Below are 17912 nucleotides of genomic sequence, written 5' to 3'. Positions count from 1 at the left end.
TAAATTATGACTTGATGTAAAATGTGGATGCACAATGTAAGAATTGAGGATGCTGGAGATATGAAACACACAAAACAGAAATCGCTGGAGAAACTCAGCAGGTCTGGCTGCATCTGTGGAGACAGAAACAGTTAATGTTTCAAGTCCCATGACCCTTCTACAGAACCCTCTCCTGTTCTGAACAAAGGTCACAGGACTCAAAATGTCAATTCTGTTTTCTCTGCACAGATGCTGCCCAGATCTGCTGAGTTTCTCTGGCAATTTTTGTGTGTTTCATATCTTCATCCATGGTTCTTTGTTTTATTTTGATGTACAAAGGGATCTGGGCATCTTTATAAAGCAGTCAATGAAAGTTAATATGGAGGTGTAGTAAGCTATCAGAAATACAAATGGTATATTAGGTATCATTGCAAGAGGATTTGAGTTCAGAAGTAGGGATTCCATACTACAGTTATGCAGGGCCTCAGTGAGACCACACCTGGAGTATTGTGTGTGGTTTTGAACTCTCTATCTAAGAAAGGACAAACTTGCCATAGAGGGAGTGTTGTGGAGGTTTGGGATGGTAGGACTGTCCTTGAAGAGAGATTGGTTCGACCAGGCCTGTATTCACTGGAGTTTGGAAGAATGCGAGGGGATCTGATTGAAATGTATAAAATTCTAACAGGGCTGGACAGAACTAGATGCAGAGAGAATGTTTTCCCTGGTTGGCAAGTCAAGAACCAGGAGTCACGGTCTCAGGATATAGGGTAGGCCATTTAGGACTGAGAAGAGGGAGTCATTACAGGAGACTGCAAAGGCCAGATTACTGAATATATTCAAGGAAGAGATCAAATCGTTTTAGATCTTAAAACAGCGAAGGGTATTCAGAGAAGGCGGGAATATGACATTGAGGTAGAGGTTTGACCATGATCATATTGAATGGTAGAGGAGGCTGGGAGGGACAAATAGCGTCCTCCTGCTCCTATTTTCTATGAATGGCATAATGTCAAATGCTGGAAAGTGAGATTAGTGTAGGTAGGTCAGTGCAGGCTTAATGGGCTGAATGGCCTCTTCTGTGTTGCATGATTCGATGACTCTAATAGCATTGAAAGCAAGGCTTCTCAAACTCTCATACTCGAAGTTAAAATAGGTCAATCTTACTAAACAATAAATAGAGATAGAAATTGAGCTGAGTTATTAGGGCTTCATGAGATTGCATTGTCAAGGCTTGGGATCTCATGTGGTTTTACCCTATTAAGTCCTCCCGCCCTAGAGTAGAACAGAGGGCTTCAGATGCCCATTGGTCTATTTTCTGTTCTTCTTTTATTCACAGGATGAGGGCGTCACTTTTAGGCAGCATTTATTGCCCATCTCTATTTGCCCAGATGGCAGTTGAGAGTCACCCACACTGGTGTGGGTTTGGAGTCACATGTAGGCCAGACCAGGTAAGGATGGCAGTTTCCTTCCCTGAAGGACATTAGTGAACCAGATGGATTTTTCCAACATTCAGCAACAGATTCATGGTTATCACTAGATTCTTAATTCCAGATATTTTTTATTGCATTCAAATTCCACCAACTGCCTGAGGGGGGTGGATTTGAACCTAGAACATTAACAGTCCAGCAATGGTACCACTAGACCATTGCTTCTCCTCATTATGTAACAATTGCCTCTAGTTGAGTGGTTAATGATTGGGTGGAGGAGTGAGGATTGGGTGCCATGACAGAATCTACATTTGATTTTTGGAAAGTAGACAACAATGTACATTCCATGTTGGAACGTTGCCGGGGCTAGAGAGTTTCAATTATGATGAGAGATTGGACAGATTTAGGTTGTTTTCCTTACAGCAGAGGAGATCGAGAGGGGACATGATTGAGATGTATAAAATTATGAGGGGCATAGATAGGGTAGACAGGAAGGAATGTTTTCTTTGAAGGAGGAAACAATGACCATGAGACATAGATTTGAGGTAAGGGTCAGAAGACTTAGAGGAGATGTGAGGAAAAGCTAATTTACCCGGAGCGGGGAACGGAATTCTGGAACTCAATGCCTGGGAAGGTGGTCAACGCAAAAACCTTCATAGTGTTTAAGAAGTATTGAGACATGCCCTTGTGATGCCAAAACATACAAGGCAATGGGCGAAGTGCTAGAAAATGGGATTAGCGTATTTAGGTGGTTTGTTTTTGACTGGTGCAGATGGAATGGGCTGAAGGGCCTTTTTCTGTACTATAGATCTCCATAACACTATGACCCCAATATTGACCAGGAGACTGAAGATAACTTCCTGCTCTTCTTCAAAAGAGTGCTGAGGGATCTTTTACATCCACTTGAGCAGGCATTAGACCTTCTCTGTTGTTTAACATCTTCACCAAAAGCTGGTGCCTCTGACAGCACAGTGCTTTTTCAATTCCGCACTAAAGTGTAAGCTTTGACTTGAACTCATCTGCCATTTGCTTCACACGTTTCTTTTTGTGGTCATCAGTTCCATGTTCTCGCCACTCTTCGGGTAAAGAAACTTCTCTTGAATTCTTGATTGCATGAGTGACTGTAATCACTGATTGCCCTTAGTTTAGGACTTCCTCACTAGTGGAAACATCTTTCATGCTACCCTATTAGTAATTTAAAAACCTCAATTAGATTGCTCCTTCACCATCTATATCCCAGAGAAAAGAACCCCAGCTAGTTCAGACATTCCTGATGTGCCTCACCTTTCATTTATGGTAGGATCCTTTTAAGTCTCTTTTTATTTTGCACACAACAGTTTCAAACACTTTTGGTTTATTAATGGTTCATCTCTTCTTGGCATGGGTGAATTATTAGCTTTACCTTAATAACTAGGAGTTATAACCTTAGGGCTCTGTGACATAGTCTTGATCTAACTTATAATTATGCAATGCACTGGCATCGATTAGAATCAGATAGCGAGTGTACTACTGTTCAGTGCCAGCAAAATTCTGTCTTGTAAAATCTGCAGGAATGATTTGAATTAAAATCATTCCTGCAGTGGGGCAGGATGTTTGGAGCACCAAAATTCTACTCTGGTTCAAAAACAGAAATTGCTGGGAAAACTCAGCAGGTCTGGCAGCATCTGTGGACAGAAGGCAGAGTTAACGTTTCGGGTCCAGTGACCTTTCTTCGGAACATTTCTGAAGAAATGGCCCCCATTAGCAGTTACTGATTCTCCCAGGCCAATCCTTACTCATTGCTTTGTCTGAAGGGTCCAGGCCCGAAACGTCAACCTCTCTGCTCCTATGATGCTGCTTGGCCTGCTGTGTTCATCCAGCCCTGCACCTTGTTGTCTCGGATTCTCCAGCATCTGCAGTTCCTACTATCATTGCTTTGTCTGCTTGATTGCTGTTCTGTCTCTCTCTCTCTCTCCACCAATTGTTTACTCCTTTCCCCTCCCCTAACCCCATCTTCAGCATATAAACCAACTTCTTTCCAGCTACAATCGGTTCTGAAAAAGGGTCACTGGACCTGAAACGTTAAACTCTGCTTTCTCTTCACAGATGCTGCCAGAGTTTTTCGCCAATTGCTGTTTTTGTTTCTGATTTCCAGGAACTGCAGTTCTTTGGTTTTTTTCTGTTTTAGTGTCCCACTCAGGTGTGCCTTTTATATGTTGTGCTAAATTTCTTGTTGTAACCAATCATCCTGGTTTAAAGATAAAATAGCAAAAATAAAATGATTCTTACATCAAACCATCCAAGATATATGAAGTGTATGAGATTATTATGTTTACTCTGGGCACTCAATGTAGATAAGTGGATACTTAATGGTGTAGCATTTGCAGTATTGACAAGGGAGATTATGAATTACGCATTACCAAATGGAAAACTGGTGTGCAATATGCTTTTGTAATCGAAATGTATAAACACAACGAAATAACTTTAATAAAATAACACAACCGCTTCACTTATTTATTTGCCATTATAGATTTTTTGCAAGTTCAGATAAGATCCCACCAGAAAGATGTTCAGAAATGGGTTTTTGCTGCTCTCTCTGTCTCTGCTGAAATAATTTCACCTGTATACTGATGACACAAAGTCCCACTTCAATGCTGCAGTGTTTCCTTAATGTGTCCTGTTTCCTGCCTGGCATCCAGGGATGAGCAGAAATCTGCTCCAGTGAAATATTGGGAAAACTGAGGCCATGGGCCTGGATTTCTGCCCAGGACTTCTTTAAACTGTTCTATAGTCCTGGCAGTTTTCACTGGTGCTGGACAACCAGTAGCCTACACATATCACTCCCCCATCCTTACTGGCTCCATTGTACGGGCAAGTGGGCAATTTAAAGCGATCCATCGAGGAACAGGTCTCCTTTCTCATTTTGCCCACCTCACAATTTGATTTCTTCTCAAGTTGCTTGTCGGATCCTCTTGTTTTCAATTTCAAGTTGCCTAACATCATCATTCTCTTTCAGTCTCTTGGACTACACCTTCTAATCTTCATTCAGTCACTTCCTTCACCATGTTCTTAAGCCAGCCCAATTTTGATTTTTTTTTTTTGATAATACTTACTGATGGACTTTCCTTCTCTACCATTCTGAAACCCTTGTCATTCACTCTTATATTCTCTCCAACTAGAAACACAGAAAGCAGGAGTAGGCCGTTCAGCCCTTCAAACCTACTCCGCCATTCAAAATGATCATGGCTAATCATCCAACTCAGTTTCCTGTTTCTGCTTTCTCCCCATACCCTTTGGCCCCAAGAACTATATCCTACATCAATAAATGACGCTTCTAGCAAAACAAACATGCTTTTGATAGTTTGGTGCAGGTTATCATAGACTCTCCACAGTGTGGAAGCAACTATTCGGTCCATACCAACCCTCTGAAGAGCATCCCACCCAGACCCAACCCCCTACTCCATCCCTATAACTCTGCAGTTCCCAAGGCTAATCCACCTAACCTAACATCCCTAGACACTATGGGCAATTTCCTATGGCTAATCCACCTAACCGGCACATCTTTGGACTTTGGGAGGAAACCAGAGCACCCAGCAGGGGCCCACACAGACAAGGAGAGAATGTGAAAACTCCACACAGACAGCTGCCTGATACTGTAATCAAACCAGAGTCTTTGGTGCTGTGAGGCAGTAGCACTAACCACTGAGCCACTGTGCCATCCCATGTCTGGAACTTTACAAAAGGACCTGGAATATGGATCTGGACCTGGTGAGGTAGCATGGTTCAGTCAACCTGTTTGTGATTCACTTTGAGAAGATTAATATTTCCATGTAAATAGTAGATCATGGAATATAATAGACTACTTCTACCTATATCAGAAACAGATTTATGAAACATTAAAATGGAATTCATTATGCATTTGAAAGAAACCATTTTGCTTTTGGCAGTCTCTAAATATTTCCTTTACTGAAACAAATCTCGAAGAAATAAAGAGGAAATGTTTTGGATTTTGGAAACTGGGTCTGTAGCTTTCTAAATAGCGCATCCATCAGCCTCATTTTAATCAGTAGCAATGATGAGTGGTTTGTCAGTTAAAGAAACATTGGAATAAGGAGCAGACTTATGGCACTTTTTAGTTTGCAATATTTTATTGGAGAAAATGAAACAGAATTTAAATAATTTTCATTTTGTTTTTGACACCTGAAATAGAACAACAGCATTTATAAGATAAAAGCAAATTATTGCGGATGTTGGTGATCTGAAATAAAAGCAGAAAGTGCAGGAAACACTCTGTATGTTTGGCAGTAACTATGGAGAGAGAAACATAGTTAGGTTTCAAGTGAGATATGACTCTATTTCAGAGCTCCCAAGTTGAGAAGTCCTGAAGAAGATTTGTATTGAACTTGAAATATTAAATCTATTTCTCTTTCCACAGATGCTGCTGACTCTACAATTTTTAAAGGTAGTTCAGTTCAGAGGTATCAACTGAAGAATGTATACACACACATCATTGGAGTGATCATCCTTTTAACACAGAATGCTCCTTTTGCTATTATATACCCAGATCACTTCTTGCAAAACTTGATAAAAATTGGAACAAAAAAATTAGGTACCACATTGCTAGTGCAAGACTCACTGAGCTGTACAGTTTGGAAACAGACACTTCGATCCAACATGTCCATACCGACCAGATGTCCTAAATTAATCTAGTCCCATTATCCAGCATTTGGCCCATATCCGCCTAAACCCTTCCTATTCATATACTCATCTAGAGGCCTTTGAAATGTTGTAATTCTACCAACCTCCTCTAGTTCCTCTGGCAGTTCATTCCATAAACGCACCATGCTCTGTGTGAAAATGTTGTCCCTTAGGGTCCTTTTAGATCTTTCCCCTCTCACCTTAAACCTGTGCCCTCTCTTTTGGACTCCCCTACCCTGGGATAAAAGACCTTGGCTACTTATTCCATTCATGACCCTCGTGATTTTATAAACCTCTATAAAGGTCATCCCTCAGCATCTGATGCTCCAGGGAAAATAGCCTCAGTCTATTCAGCCTCTCCCTGTAGCTCAATCCTGCCAATCCTGGCAACATCCTTGTAAATCTTTTCTGCACCCTTTCAAGTTTCACAACATCTCTCCTATAACAGGGAGACCAGAAGTGAACGCAGTATTCCAAAAGTGACCTAACCAATGTCCTGTAAAGCTGCGACGTGACATCCCAACTGACCAATAAAGACAAGTTTACCAAACACCATCTTCACTACGCTGTCTACCTGCAACGCCACCTTCAAGGAATTATGAATCTGCACCCCAAAATCTCTTTGTCTGGCAAGACTCCTCAGGACCCTACTATTAAGTATATAAATCCCTGCCCTGATTTGTCCTAACAAAATGCAACACCTCACATTTATTTAATGTAAACTCCATCTGCCAAGCCCATCTGATCAAAATCCTATTGTAGTCTGAGGTAACTTTCTTCACTATCCACTTCCCCTTCAATTTTGGTGTCATCTGCAAACTTACTACCCATTCCTCCTATGACCACATCTAACTCATTTATATAAATGACAAAAAGCAGTGGACCCAGCACCAATCCTTGCAGCACACCACTGGTCACAGGTCTCTAGCCTGAAAAACAACCCTCCACCACCACCCTCTGTCACCTACCTTCAAGCCAATTTTGTATTGAAATGGCTAGCTCTCCCTGGATTCCATGTGATCTAACCTTGCTAACTAGTCTACTGTGCGGAACCTTTTTGAATACCTTACTGAAGTCCACATGGACAATGTCCACGCTCTGCCTTTGTCACTTATTCAAAAAACTCAATCAAGTTAGTGAGACACAATTTCCCATGCACAAAACCATGTTGATTATCCCTAATCAATCCTCTCCTTTCCAAATACATCCTGTCCCTCAGAATCCCCTCCAACAACCTACCCATTACTGATGTCAGGCTCACTGGTCTAAAGTTTGCTGCCTTTTTCTTATCACATTTCTTAAGTAATGGCACTACGTTAGCTAACCTCCAGTCTTCCAGCACCTCACTTGTGGCTATCGATGATACAAATATCTCAGCAAGGGGCCCAGCAATCACTTCCCTAGCTTCTCACAAAGTTCTGGGATATACCTGATCAGGTTCTGGGGATTTAGCCACCTTTAAGACAACCAGCATCTCCTCCTCTGTAATTTGGATACTTTTCAAGCTATCACTATTTATTTCTCCAAGTTCACTAGCTTCCGTATCCTTCTTCACAGTAAACAAATATTTCATGTCAGTATTTACATCTCAACCATTTCCTGTGGTTCCACTTATAGACAGCCGTGTTGATCTTTAAGGGGCCCTATTCTCTCCCTTGTTACTCTTTTCACCCTTAATATATTTTGCCCTTAATGGATTCTCCTTTATCCTATTTGTCAAAGCTATCTCATGTTCCCTTTTTGCCTGCCTGATTTCCCTCGATATATTCCTACTGCTCTTATACTCCTCAAGGGATTCACTTGATCCCAGCTGTTTATACTTGCCATATGCTCTGGCTTTTTCTTGACCACAGCCTCAATTTCTCTAGTCATCCAGCATTCCCTATGCCTAGCAGCCTTGCCCTTCACCCTAACAGGATCATACTGTCTCTGAACTCTCATTATCTCATTCTTAAAGCCCTCCCACTTCCCAACCATCTCTTTGCCTGTGAATAGCCTCCCCCAATCAACTTCTGAAAGTTCTTGCCTAATACCGTCAAAATTGGCCTTAGTCCAATTTGGAACTCTAACTTTTAGATCAGGTCTATCCTTTTCCATAACTATTTTCAAACGAATAGAATTATGACCACTTACTCCCCCACTGACACCTCAGTCACTGGCCATACCTTATTCCCCAAGAGAAGATCAAGTTTTTCTCCTTCTCTAGTAGGCATATCCACCTACTGAATAAAAAAAATTTTCTTGTACACACTTAACAAATTCCACTCCATCCAAGTCCTTAGCACTATGGCAGTTCTAGTCTATGTTTGGAAAGTTAAAATCCCCTACCATAACAACCCTATCATTCTTACAGAAATCTGAGATCGTAGTGCTGTTAACATATAATGCCAAATATTGATTTAATGTAGCATGCACAGGACTGTCACTGTCCAAATAACACTCTAGCCTCCAAAACTCTTTAACACTATTCGGTTTAACCCATGTGGAGAAACATTTCAAATGACTGCATGTGACTGCTACATATGATCATATTGCAAAGACATCTGGATCACATCTTTCTCCCAAAAGTCTTACTGTTACAGCTCTGTGCTACATAAAGTGAGTCAACTTTTCTTTTGTTCAATAACAGCATGCATATATTACTCTTTTGCAATGTAAAACATCCCAAAGAGCTACAATATGGGCATCATTGGACAAAATTTGACACTGAGCCACATAAGGAGATATTAGGACAGATGAAGGAGGTAGGCTTTATAGAATAGAGAGATAGACTTGCAGAGAAGTTTATGAAAGGAATTCTAGAGCTCGGCAGTTGAAGGCGCAGTCACCAGTTGAGGGTTGGAGGATGTCTGAGATGGGCAAAAGGCCAGAGACTGGGGGAAATGCAGGGATCTTGGAAGATTGTCAGATTGGAAGAGGTTTTGAGTGGAGGTGGTGGTGTAGTCGCAATGTCACTGGATTGATGATCAGGAACTCCAGGATAATGTTCTGGGGAAATGGGTTCAAATCATGCCAAGGTGAAATTTGAATTCAATGATAATGCTAACCATGGAACCACTGTTGACTGTTATACAGTCAAACAGCACGGAAACAGACCCTTCGGTCTGTTGACATGATATGCCAATCTGACCCAATCCCAATGGCAAATATTCCTCAAAACCCTTCCCATTCATGTACCCATCCAGATACCTTTTAAATATTGTCATTGTACCCGCCTCCACCACTTCCTCTGGCAGCTCTTTCTATATGTGCATCACCCTTTGTATAAAAAAAGTTATCTCTCAGGTCCTTTATAAATCATTTCCCCCATCACCTTAAACCTATACGCTCTAGTTTTGGACTCGTTCTCCCCCCAGCCCCAACACCCTGGGAAAAAGACCTTGGCTATTCACCCTCTCCATGCCCCCCGTGACTTTATAAACCTCCTTAAGGTCTCTCTTCAGTTTTTGACGCTCCAGGGAAAAATGCCCCAGCCTATTCAGCTTCTCCCTACAACTCAAGCCCTCCAGTCCCGGCAACATCCTTGTAAATCTTTCCTGCACTATCTCAAGTTTAACAATATACTTCTTATAACTGTTAAAAACCTACCTGGTTCACTGATGTGAAATCTGCCATCCTTATCTGGTCTGGCTTACATGTGACTCCAGACCCACAGCAATGTAGTTGACTCTTAAATGCCCACTGGGCGATTAAGGTTAGATAATAAATGCTGGCCCAGTCAGCAATGCCCATATCCCATGAAGAAACTTTAAAAGATGGGTAGAGAGTGGATGAGAAATTTAAAATCAAGGTGTTTCAGAACTGGGCGCCAAAGTCAGATAGCCGCATTCTAATTACCAAGACTCAGCTGAAAACAAAATGCGATCATGACTATCTCACTTTGCTCCTCAAACCCCAGAGTGGATAATTCTTTGCATTTCTGGTGTGACACGATACTCTACAAAACTCTGACACAAATCTAAAATCATCAAGCAAGCAAGCAATTTGACATAGTCCACTTGTGAAAGCAAGTGCAGCTTCCTAAAATACTCAACATGACCAAGATGTACCCACACCCTTTCATCCTTCCTGTGTTCATATATCATATGAAACATATCAACCCATTAAACCTGTTCGAAAGACGATCTGTGCCTTCTGCAAGTTGCATGCTCCGTCTGTGCCTATTAAATCACTGGAAATTGAACTCCAAATTGATGTATCACTTGAATACTTAACAAAAAAATCCTAGCCCACCAGCCCTCAAAACAAACGGTCAAACACTCCTTCCTCAACTCTTCAGCTGGTGTTTGGGATGCCAAGGTGGTGTAACATTTCTCAGGTACCAATTTTGGATATTTAGTACGTTCTACTGAGTTCACACGATAGGATATGACTCCCACAAGAGTTCAAGCTTCCAACCCCATACTAAGAGACTCAGTAAGGTAACAGCTGAACAACACAAGCTTCGAGTATTGGTGAAATTCTCTCTAAGCAGCATGGCTGACCATCCTGATATTTGGATTTGGCAACTCAGAACTCTTGGATACTATAAAGCATACATTATACGTAACAAAATATGTATAAATTCGTCAAGACTTCTAACGTAACTGATGATGTTATACATTGGGGTAAAGAGAAGGAAATTAATGAAAGACTTGGAATGGTTCACAACCACCAGTCATCTCAAAGTGTTTTGTTGCAAGCTAAGTGCTTTTGAAGTGTTGTAATCTAGGAATCACAGCAGTTAATTTCCGCACAGCAAGCTCCCACAGATAGCAACATACTACATAATTAGTTTTCACAATATTTTTACATTAATCCAGGATTTAATACTGGCCAGAATATCAGATGGTGTGGGCCTTGGTTAAAGATCCCATGGAAAGCATAGCGCCATAGACAGTGCTGCACTTCTCCAGTACTGCACAGGAGCGCCAGTGTTGAATTGTGTGGTCAAGCTCTGGGTTGGGATCTTCTGGCACTTACGCAAGTCCGTTACCAATGGAGCCATGGTTGTCATTTCATCATATTGAATATTGGCCATGCATAATTAATAGAAGTAAGACCTGGACGCACTGAGCTATCCATCTAGGATACATTCAGCTACAGAAACAATGCATTCAATAACAGTGATAACCCAAGGCATTTTAATGAATCAGTGTAGATGGTCTGAGTTCTCTCTACGGCACAGAAAATTAGAACAAGATTTAATAGATATGTTCAAAATAAAATTGATCGAGCAAATAAGGAGAACCATTTTTACCATAGTATGGGATTTGTTAACCAGAGGACACAGATCAAAGGTAATTGGTGAAAGTACCTGAGACCAAAAATTATATATTTTAAATGAAGTGAATTGTTGTAAAGTGGAACATGCTGCCTGAAAGGGCAGTGAAAGCCAGTTGAATAAGAACTTCCAACAGAAGATTGTATAAAAAGACTTGAAAGGGAAAAGAATGTGAGGCCATGGAGAAATAAGGAAATGGCACTAACCTTTTAAAAATCATCAAATGAGTTCTGAGTGTTGCTAGGCAAGTATTTGTTGCCCATCCCTAATTTCTCCTGAGAAAGTGGTCGTGAGCCACCTTTCTGAACTACTGCAGCCCATTTGGCATAGGTACACCCACAGTGATGTTAGAGAGGGATTTCTGGGATTTTGACTTAGAGACCAAGAAGGAATGGCGATATAGTTCCAAGTCAATTGGGATAGAACTTTTTCAAAGGACTGGACAGGCAGTGGAACAGATGACTTGTACCATACCATGATGTGATCTGGCAACTCAAATTTGTCAAAGTACGGAGTGGCCTTGGAAGAGTAACAGTTACATGGTAGTTGCCAAGGAGCAGTTATAAAGTAGAAAAAGCACAGCTTAGATAGTGAATTGACCAAAAATTTAAACCAGCTAGTCTCCCTCCTGAGGAAAACATTTTAAATAGGTGTGTCGATTCTGAAGTTTGAATGCAGTGTGCAGTTTGAAAATGATTTGAGATGAATGGCAGCTTTATGATTATACCTAAAGTAGTTAGCACAAAGTCTGGAACAACTTTGAAATTATGGCAAAGGTTCTTCCACATGAATGCTGTAACTTGAAGGTTTCCTGCTTTATTTACAATCTTGATCTAAAGTTGGAAGCGCTGAGGACAAAGGCAAGAGCAAAACAAGTATCCACTGGCATACCTGAACTGAGGTGCTTTTAAAATTAATTGTGATAGAAGTTGGTGGGGCCCATCAGTTTAAAGCTTCACATAGTATTGAATATGCAGCACTGGAGGCTATTCAGCCCATCAATTTTCAATAGCTTAACATTGATTTGAAAGTTACATTTGTGTTGCATACTAGCCCCTTCTTCCCTCTCTAGGAAATAATTTCTCTCCAAACTCCCTGTCAAATCCTTTAATTGTTCACATAGTTTACCTGGAGTCTTTTGTGCTCAAAGGAATTGGTCAAACCATATTTGGAGTTTTGTGTTCAGTTCTGGGCATCTTATTTAAGGAAAAATAGGGCAGCATGGTGGCTCAGTGTTTAGCACTGCTGCCTCACAGCACCAGGGACCTGGGTTCAATTCCAGCCCCAGGTGACTGTGTGTGGAGATTCCACATTCTTCGCCTGTCTGCATGGGTTTCTTCCAGGTGTTCTGGTTGTCTCCCACAGTCCAAAGATGTGCAGTTAGATGGATTAGCCATGGAAAATGCAAGGTTACAAGGATACAGTGTGTGGGTGGGATGCTTTTCAGAGGGTTAGTGTGGACTCGATGGGTTGAATGGTCTGCTTTCAGACTGTTGGGATTCTATGATCCAATGAAAGATGTTATAGCTCTGAAGAAAGTGAAAAGGAGATTTATAAGAGTGATACAAGGAATGAGGGAATTTTAGATACAAGGAAAGATTAGGGAAATTGGGCTTATTCTCTTTAGAACAGAGAAGATTAAGAGGTGAACATATTGAGGTGTTCAAAATTATGAACAATTTTGACAGGGTAAGGAAAGATATGCTGTTTCCACAAGTTGGTACGATAGTAACTAGGGGTCACAATTTCAAGTTGTCATCAAGAGAGCTGGGAGCGAGAGGAGGAGAAACTTCTTTACTCAGAGAATTGTTAGGATTTGGAATGTGCTGTCTGGGAGAGTGGTGGAGGAGGATTCCATAGGAGGTTTCAAAACAGAGCTGGATATATATTCGACAGTGATGAATATAGAGGGCTACGGAGAGAGGACTGGAGAGTGGGATTAGCTGGGTAGCTCTTTCAGGTGCTGGTACACATATAATGGGTCGAATAGCCTCCTGTACTGTAAACTTCTGACACTATGAATTCAAAATTCATCCAAACCATCAAACCCTTTATAAAAACTCTGTAACATTCCAGGAATATTGCAGTTTCTGTGCATTCCCTGATCCAGCATCTAGAATATGTATTCGGGTACGTCTAGAGGTGCCCAGAAAGCAGTATGCACATTAATAAGCAACCCAGTGCGAGGCTGCAAGAAAGTCCATTAATTTATAAATTCCTACAAAACAAACCCTAATTATAAACAACTGAGACTTTCTTAAACAAAGTAAATACCGAAAAAGAAAAGTGGCCATCTAGCTCCTTTGTCTTTCAAACACAGAGACCTAGGGAAGAAGACAGAGTTTTGGACATCTCTCTCTCTCTGAATTTATTCATAATTATTTTGAATGCTGTTGTTTGAGACCACATTGCATTATCCTGAACTGCACTACCCTAAACAGACTGCTGTTCCAACAGAGTTCCCAGAGATGGGATGTATTCGAGAATTTTATAAGTATGCTTTTAATCTGTGTTCATCACTTTCCTTAAAGCCAAATAGAATCTATTCATACTTAAGGCATCTTCATTTGTAATAAGTGGCATTTTTTTTTTCTCGCGCTGTAAATTAAGTTTCTCTGCGTCCAGCCCCACGAACAATCATTTCGGATAAGAATGAAGTACTGTTTTGTTTTTCAAAAATAAACTCTCTCTCCCTCTCCATCCCCTTTCTAATCAGCCCAGGTCCTGGATGCTTCAGTTCCTAACCCAGCGGGAGCTCACACTCACCTGATCCGGGCTGGGAATGCTGAAAGGCGGCACAGGATCCCAATCGAACCGCTGGGAGAGACGGAGGGCGATAGAAACTTCTTCCGGGCAGACTTATGGCAAAGGTAAGATAACAATAAAAAAAACTATATATATTTTAAAAATAACAGACCACGAGTGCTTTCTTCAATTAAAAAAACACAGACACACAATCCCAGAGATATCCTCCAGTTAGTAACCTCTGGGATTCCAATAAATGAATGGACATCAGATGCAAAATTTAAGGAAGAGTACAAAGTGATAAAACTCCCCGCTTTCTGCCTGAACCACTCAAATAAATCTGCAGGAGGGGTTGTTGTCCCAGAGTAGAAGGGTAGGAATGTTGGGCAGATTTTTAATACATTGTCTCAGCTAGGGGTAAGTAAGCCCCTCCTTCTGGAATGCTCTAAAGGGTCAGGGTTCAGGGGAGTTTGGATGAATGTCCCATTGAAAAACCCACTCGGTGAAAGTTAGACGTTGTCTAGGATTTCTTGCAGAGAATCAGCGATACAGAAAGCTGGCTACGGAGCTGAAAATTTATTGGCAGGAATTATTTAGGAACTGTAAAACTGATGCTGAAACAAAATAGATAGATTTTCTGTAACACATCATTGGTCAAGGGAATTCCTTAGAGAATTGTGGTTCTGTCAATGGGGTCCATTTATTGCCGATTTGGGAAAACTAACAACCATTTTTTTGTTGTGCACTTAAATATAAAAATCGACTTTTCAGAGCAGAATTAACCTTATAAGCTCCATTCCACACCTGTATATATTTTAGAACTTTGGAAGGAGTATGGATAATTGGATACTGTAAAAGCCAAAGACCCAGGGAACAATTCAGCCTTAGTTATGAAGACTTGTATTCCAGAACTCACCTTGCGCCTAGGCAAGCTGTTCCAGTACAGCTACCACACTGGCTATGGGTTTGGTCAGTTCAGTTAGCTGGACTTGTGGCACAGTGAGGTGGCTTCACTTCTAGTGCTGGCTGAGGTTACAATGAAGGACACTCCTTTTAACTTCTCCCCTCACCTGAGGTATGGTGACCCTCAGGTTAAACCACCACCATTCATCTCTCTAATAAGGGAGCAGCCCAATGGTGTGGTAAGACTATGACTTTACCTTTATGATGCCGGCATCTATCCGACAAAGGGTGGCATGGTGGCTCAGTGGTTAGCACTGCTGCTTCACAGCGCCAGACACCCGGGTTCGATTCCACCCTCGGGCAACTGTCTGTGTGGTGTTTGCGCATTCTCCCCGTGTCTGTGTGGGTTTCCTCCCAGTGCTCTGGTTTCTTCCCACAGTCCAAAGATGTGCAGGCTAGGTGGATTGGCCATGCTAAATTGCCCGTACTGTTCAGGGATGTGTCGATTGGGTGGGTTATAGGGGGATGGGTCAGGTGGGATGCTCTGAGGGTTGGTGTGGACTTGTTGGGCCGAAGGGCCTGTTTCCACACTATAGGGATTCTATGATGACTTACAGATATGTTCTGTTCACAAAAAAAGCAGGATGAAACTAACCTGGCCAATTACTGCTCTATCAGCCTACTCTTGATGATCAGTGATGGAAGGTCTTACTGAGATTGGGATGAAGTCGTATTTACGCAGGAAATAATCTGCTCACAAACAAAAACAGAAATTGCAGGGTTGTGGGTCAAAATGTCTGCTTACTTTCCACAGATGCTGCCAGACCTGATGAGTTTTTCCAGCAATTTCTGTTTTAGTTTAGATCTGCAGTTCCGTAATAATTTGCACTGTTTGGATTTTGCCAGGATTATTTGTCCTCAGACCAACTCACTGTCTTGACTAAAACATGTGCAAAAGAGCTGACATGAGTTGAGAGTGACTGCCATTAATATCAAGGTAGCAGTTAACTGAGTGTGGCTTCAGGGGGTGTTTGCAAAGTGAAAGTCAATAGAAATCAGGGGAAAAGCTTTCTGTTCATTGAACCCCAACTGGCACAAAGGAAGATGCTTGTGGTTGTTGGAGGTCAATCATCTCAATCTCAGGACATCACTGCAAGTGTTCCAAGATCCTGTGAATTAATTTTTAAAGAATTTATGGAATATTTTTCTGCTTTTAGAAAATTTATATCAAAAACATTTGAAGATTTATTATTCTTTGCCCAATCTTGGTGTTAACAATGTATAAGTTATTTCACAGTTGCTTGATATTTCTTTCGATATGAAGGAATCAAATTAACATTTCTGAAAAATGAAATAAGCTCAGAAACACACACACAGTGGGAAACTGTCCAGTGCTATGTGTGAGAGCAGTACAATGAATAAGATAGGAAGACTGTTATAGCTGTTTATGAATATGTTAGGATGTTCCCTCACTGTTTACAAAATTACAAGCAGATAGTGGGCACAGAACCAATGCCTTGTTCAGGGTCCTGGGAGAACAACTAGCTGCGAACACTAGTCCAGAACTCTCAACCCACTAACACCTCCCCCTCCCACTCATATAGACTTTCTGTCACTCACAGTAGACAGCTGTCTTCCCCATCCCCTCCATCTGCAACCACTACCTCCAACTTGGAGAATCACTCTTAGCTGGAATCCTCTCTCTGGGGATGGTGAATAGTTGGCATAAAAGAAAGATAGCTCAGTCTTTTAGATGATTTTCTCCTGTTGAGGTGAAAGTTTGTCTTTCAGATGCTAAGTGGCCTGTGTTCTTTTCCGTTTTTGATCTGCTTTAATTGGGAGTGCGTGCACAAGACACCAGAAGTTGACTGGTAGAGGACTGGTGTTAACATAGGAGACTGACAACTCAGATTCCAAATACCCTCCCACCATGGCCTGCAGTGATGTTCCATTCTATCATTGCTGGCTTGGCACCAGGAAATGATGATGAAAAGCTGCCACTTTGTTCTAAGAACCCATCCATTCATTAATGGGAAAGAGACAGGCTGCTTCATACTTAATTAGATTACATGGGATTCTAGGCCCTTGCTATATAGTTGACCCTTAATACTCTGAGGACAACGAGGGATGAGTTTTCTTAAATGCTGTTTTATTTGAAGTTATCCAAATTCCAAGAATGAATTGTTATTTTTTTATTTATTCATGAAATTTGGGCATTGTTGGCTGGGTTAGCACTTATTGTTCATCACAAGTTGTCCTTGAGAAGATGGTGGTGAACTTCCTTTTTGAACTGCTGTTGGTGTAGGTGGACTCAGAATGCCATCAGGGAGGGAGTTGCAGGATTTTGTCCCAGTGACTGCCGTGAAAGAACGGCGATATCTTTCCAAGTCAGGATGGTGAGTGGCTTGGAGGGGAACTTGTAAGGGGTGGTGTTTCTATGTATCAGCTGCCCTTGTCCTTTGGGATGGTAGTGGTTGTGAGTTTGGAAGGTGTTGTCTAAGGAGCTTTGGTGAATTTCTGTTGTACGTCTTGAAGCTGGCATACAGTGCTGCAACTGAGTGTCAATGGTAGAGGAAGTGAATGTTTACAGATGTGCCAGTTAAGCATGCTGCTTTGTCCTGGATGGTGCCGAACTCCTTGAGTGTTGTTGGAGTTGCACTCATCCAGGCGAGTGGGAAGTATTCCATTACACTCCTGACTTTTATTTTTGTGGTGCAATTATTGGTCTTTGATGTTCAAGACAGATCTCCCCAATGTGTTGCTCGAAATGGGTCAATGGAGATATGAATTTGGGAGGATTGGTTGAACAATGTGATGTCTGAACTGTACCGTGATCCTACTTTGCAGATCAGGAAACTGAAAGGCTGGATTTTCCAGCAGGCCAAGCAGCATCATAGGAGCAGAGAGGCTGACGTTTCGGG

At 41.5% G+C, this 17912-nt stretch overlaps 2 protein-coding genes across 4 annotated transcripts in view; one reads left to right on the top strand and one right to left on the bottom strand.

Moving 5' to 3' along the window:
* matn4 (matrilin 4) overlaps window positions 1–14440 on the bottom strand; it is a 57160-nt gene extending 42720 nt beyond the window's left edge. For all 3 annotated transcript variants that reach the window (XM_048608484.1, XM_048608483.1, XM_048608485.1), the window contains exon 1: window positions 14110–14440. The gene's annotated coding sequence lies outside the window, so the exon portion shown is untranslated. The remainder of the gene's footprint in view (window positions 1–14109) is intronic.
* rbpjl (recombination signal binding protein for immunoglobulin kappa J region-like) overlaps window positions 1–17912 on the top strand; it is a 52903-nt gene that overhangs the window by 3316 nt on the left and 31675 nt on the right. Inside the window, exon 2 of the mRNA XM_048608524.1 lies at window positions 14060–14213. Coding sequence (XP_048464481.1) covers window positions 14060–14213 — 154 coding nt within the window. The remainder of the gene's footprint in view (window positions 1–14059; window positions 14214–17912) is intronic.

Source organism: Rhincodon typus, chromosome 19 (assembly GCF_021869965.1).
Source record: "Rhincodon typus isolate 14 chromosome 19, sRhiTyp1.1, whole genome shotgun sequence".
Lineage (NCBI taxonomy): Eukaryota > Metazoa > Chordata > Chondrichthyes > Orectolobiformes > Rhincodontidae > Rhincodon > Rhincodon typus.
The sequence above is the reverse complement of the archived record's forward strand: the minus strand, read 5'-3'. Positions and strand labels throughout refer to the sequence as shown.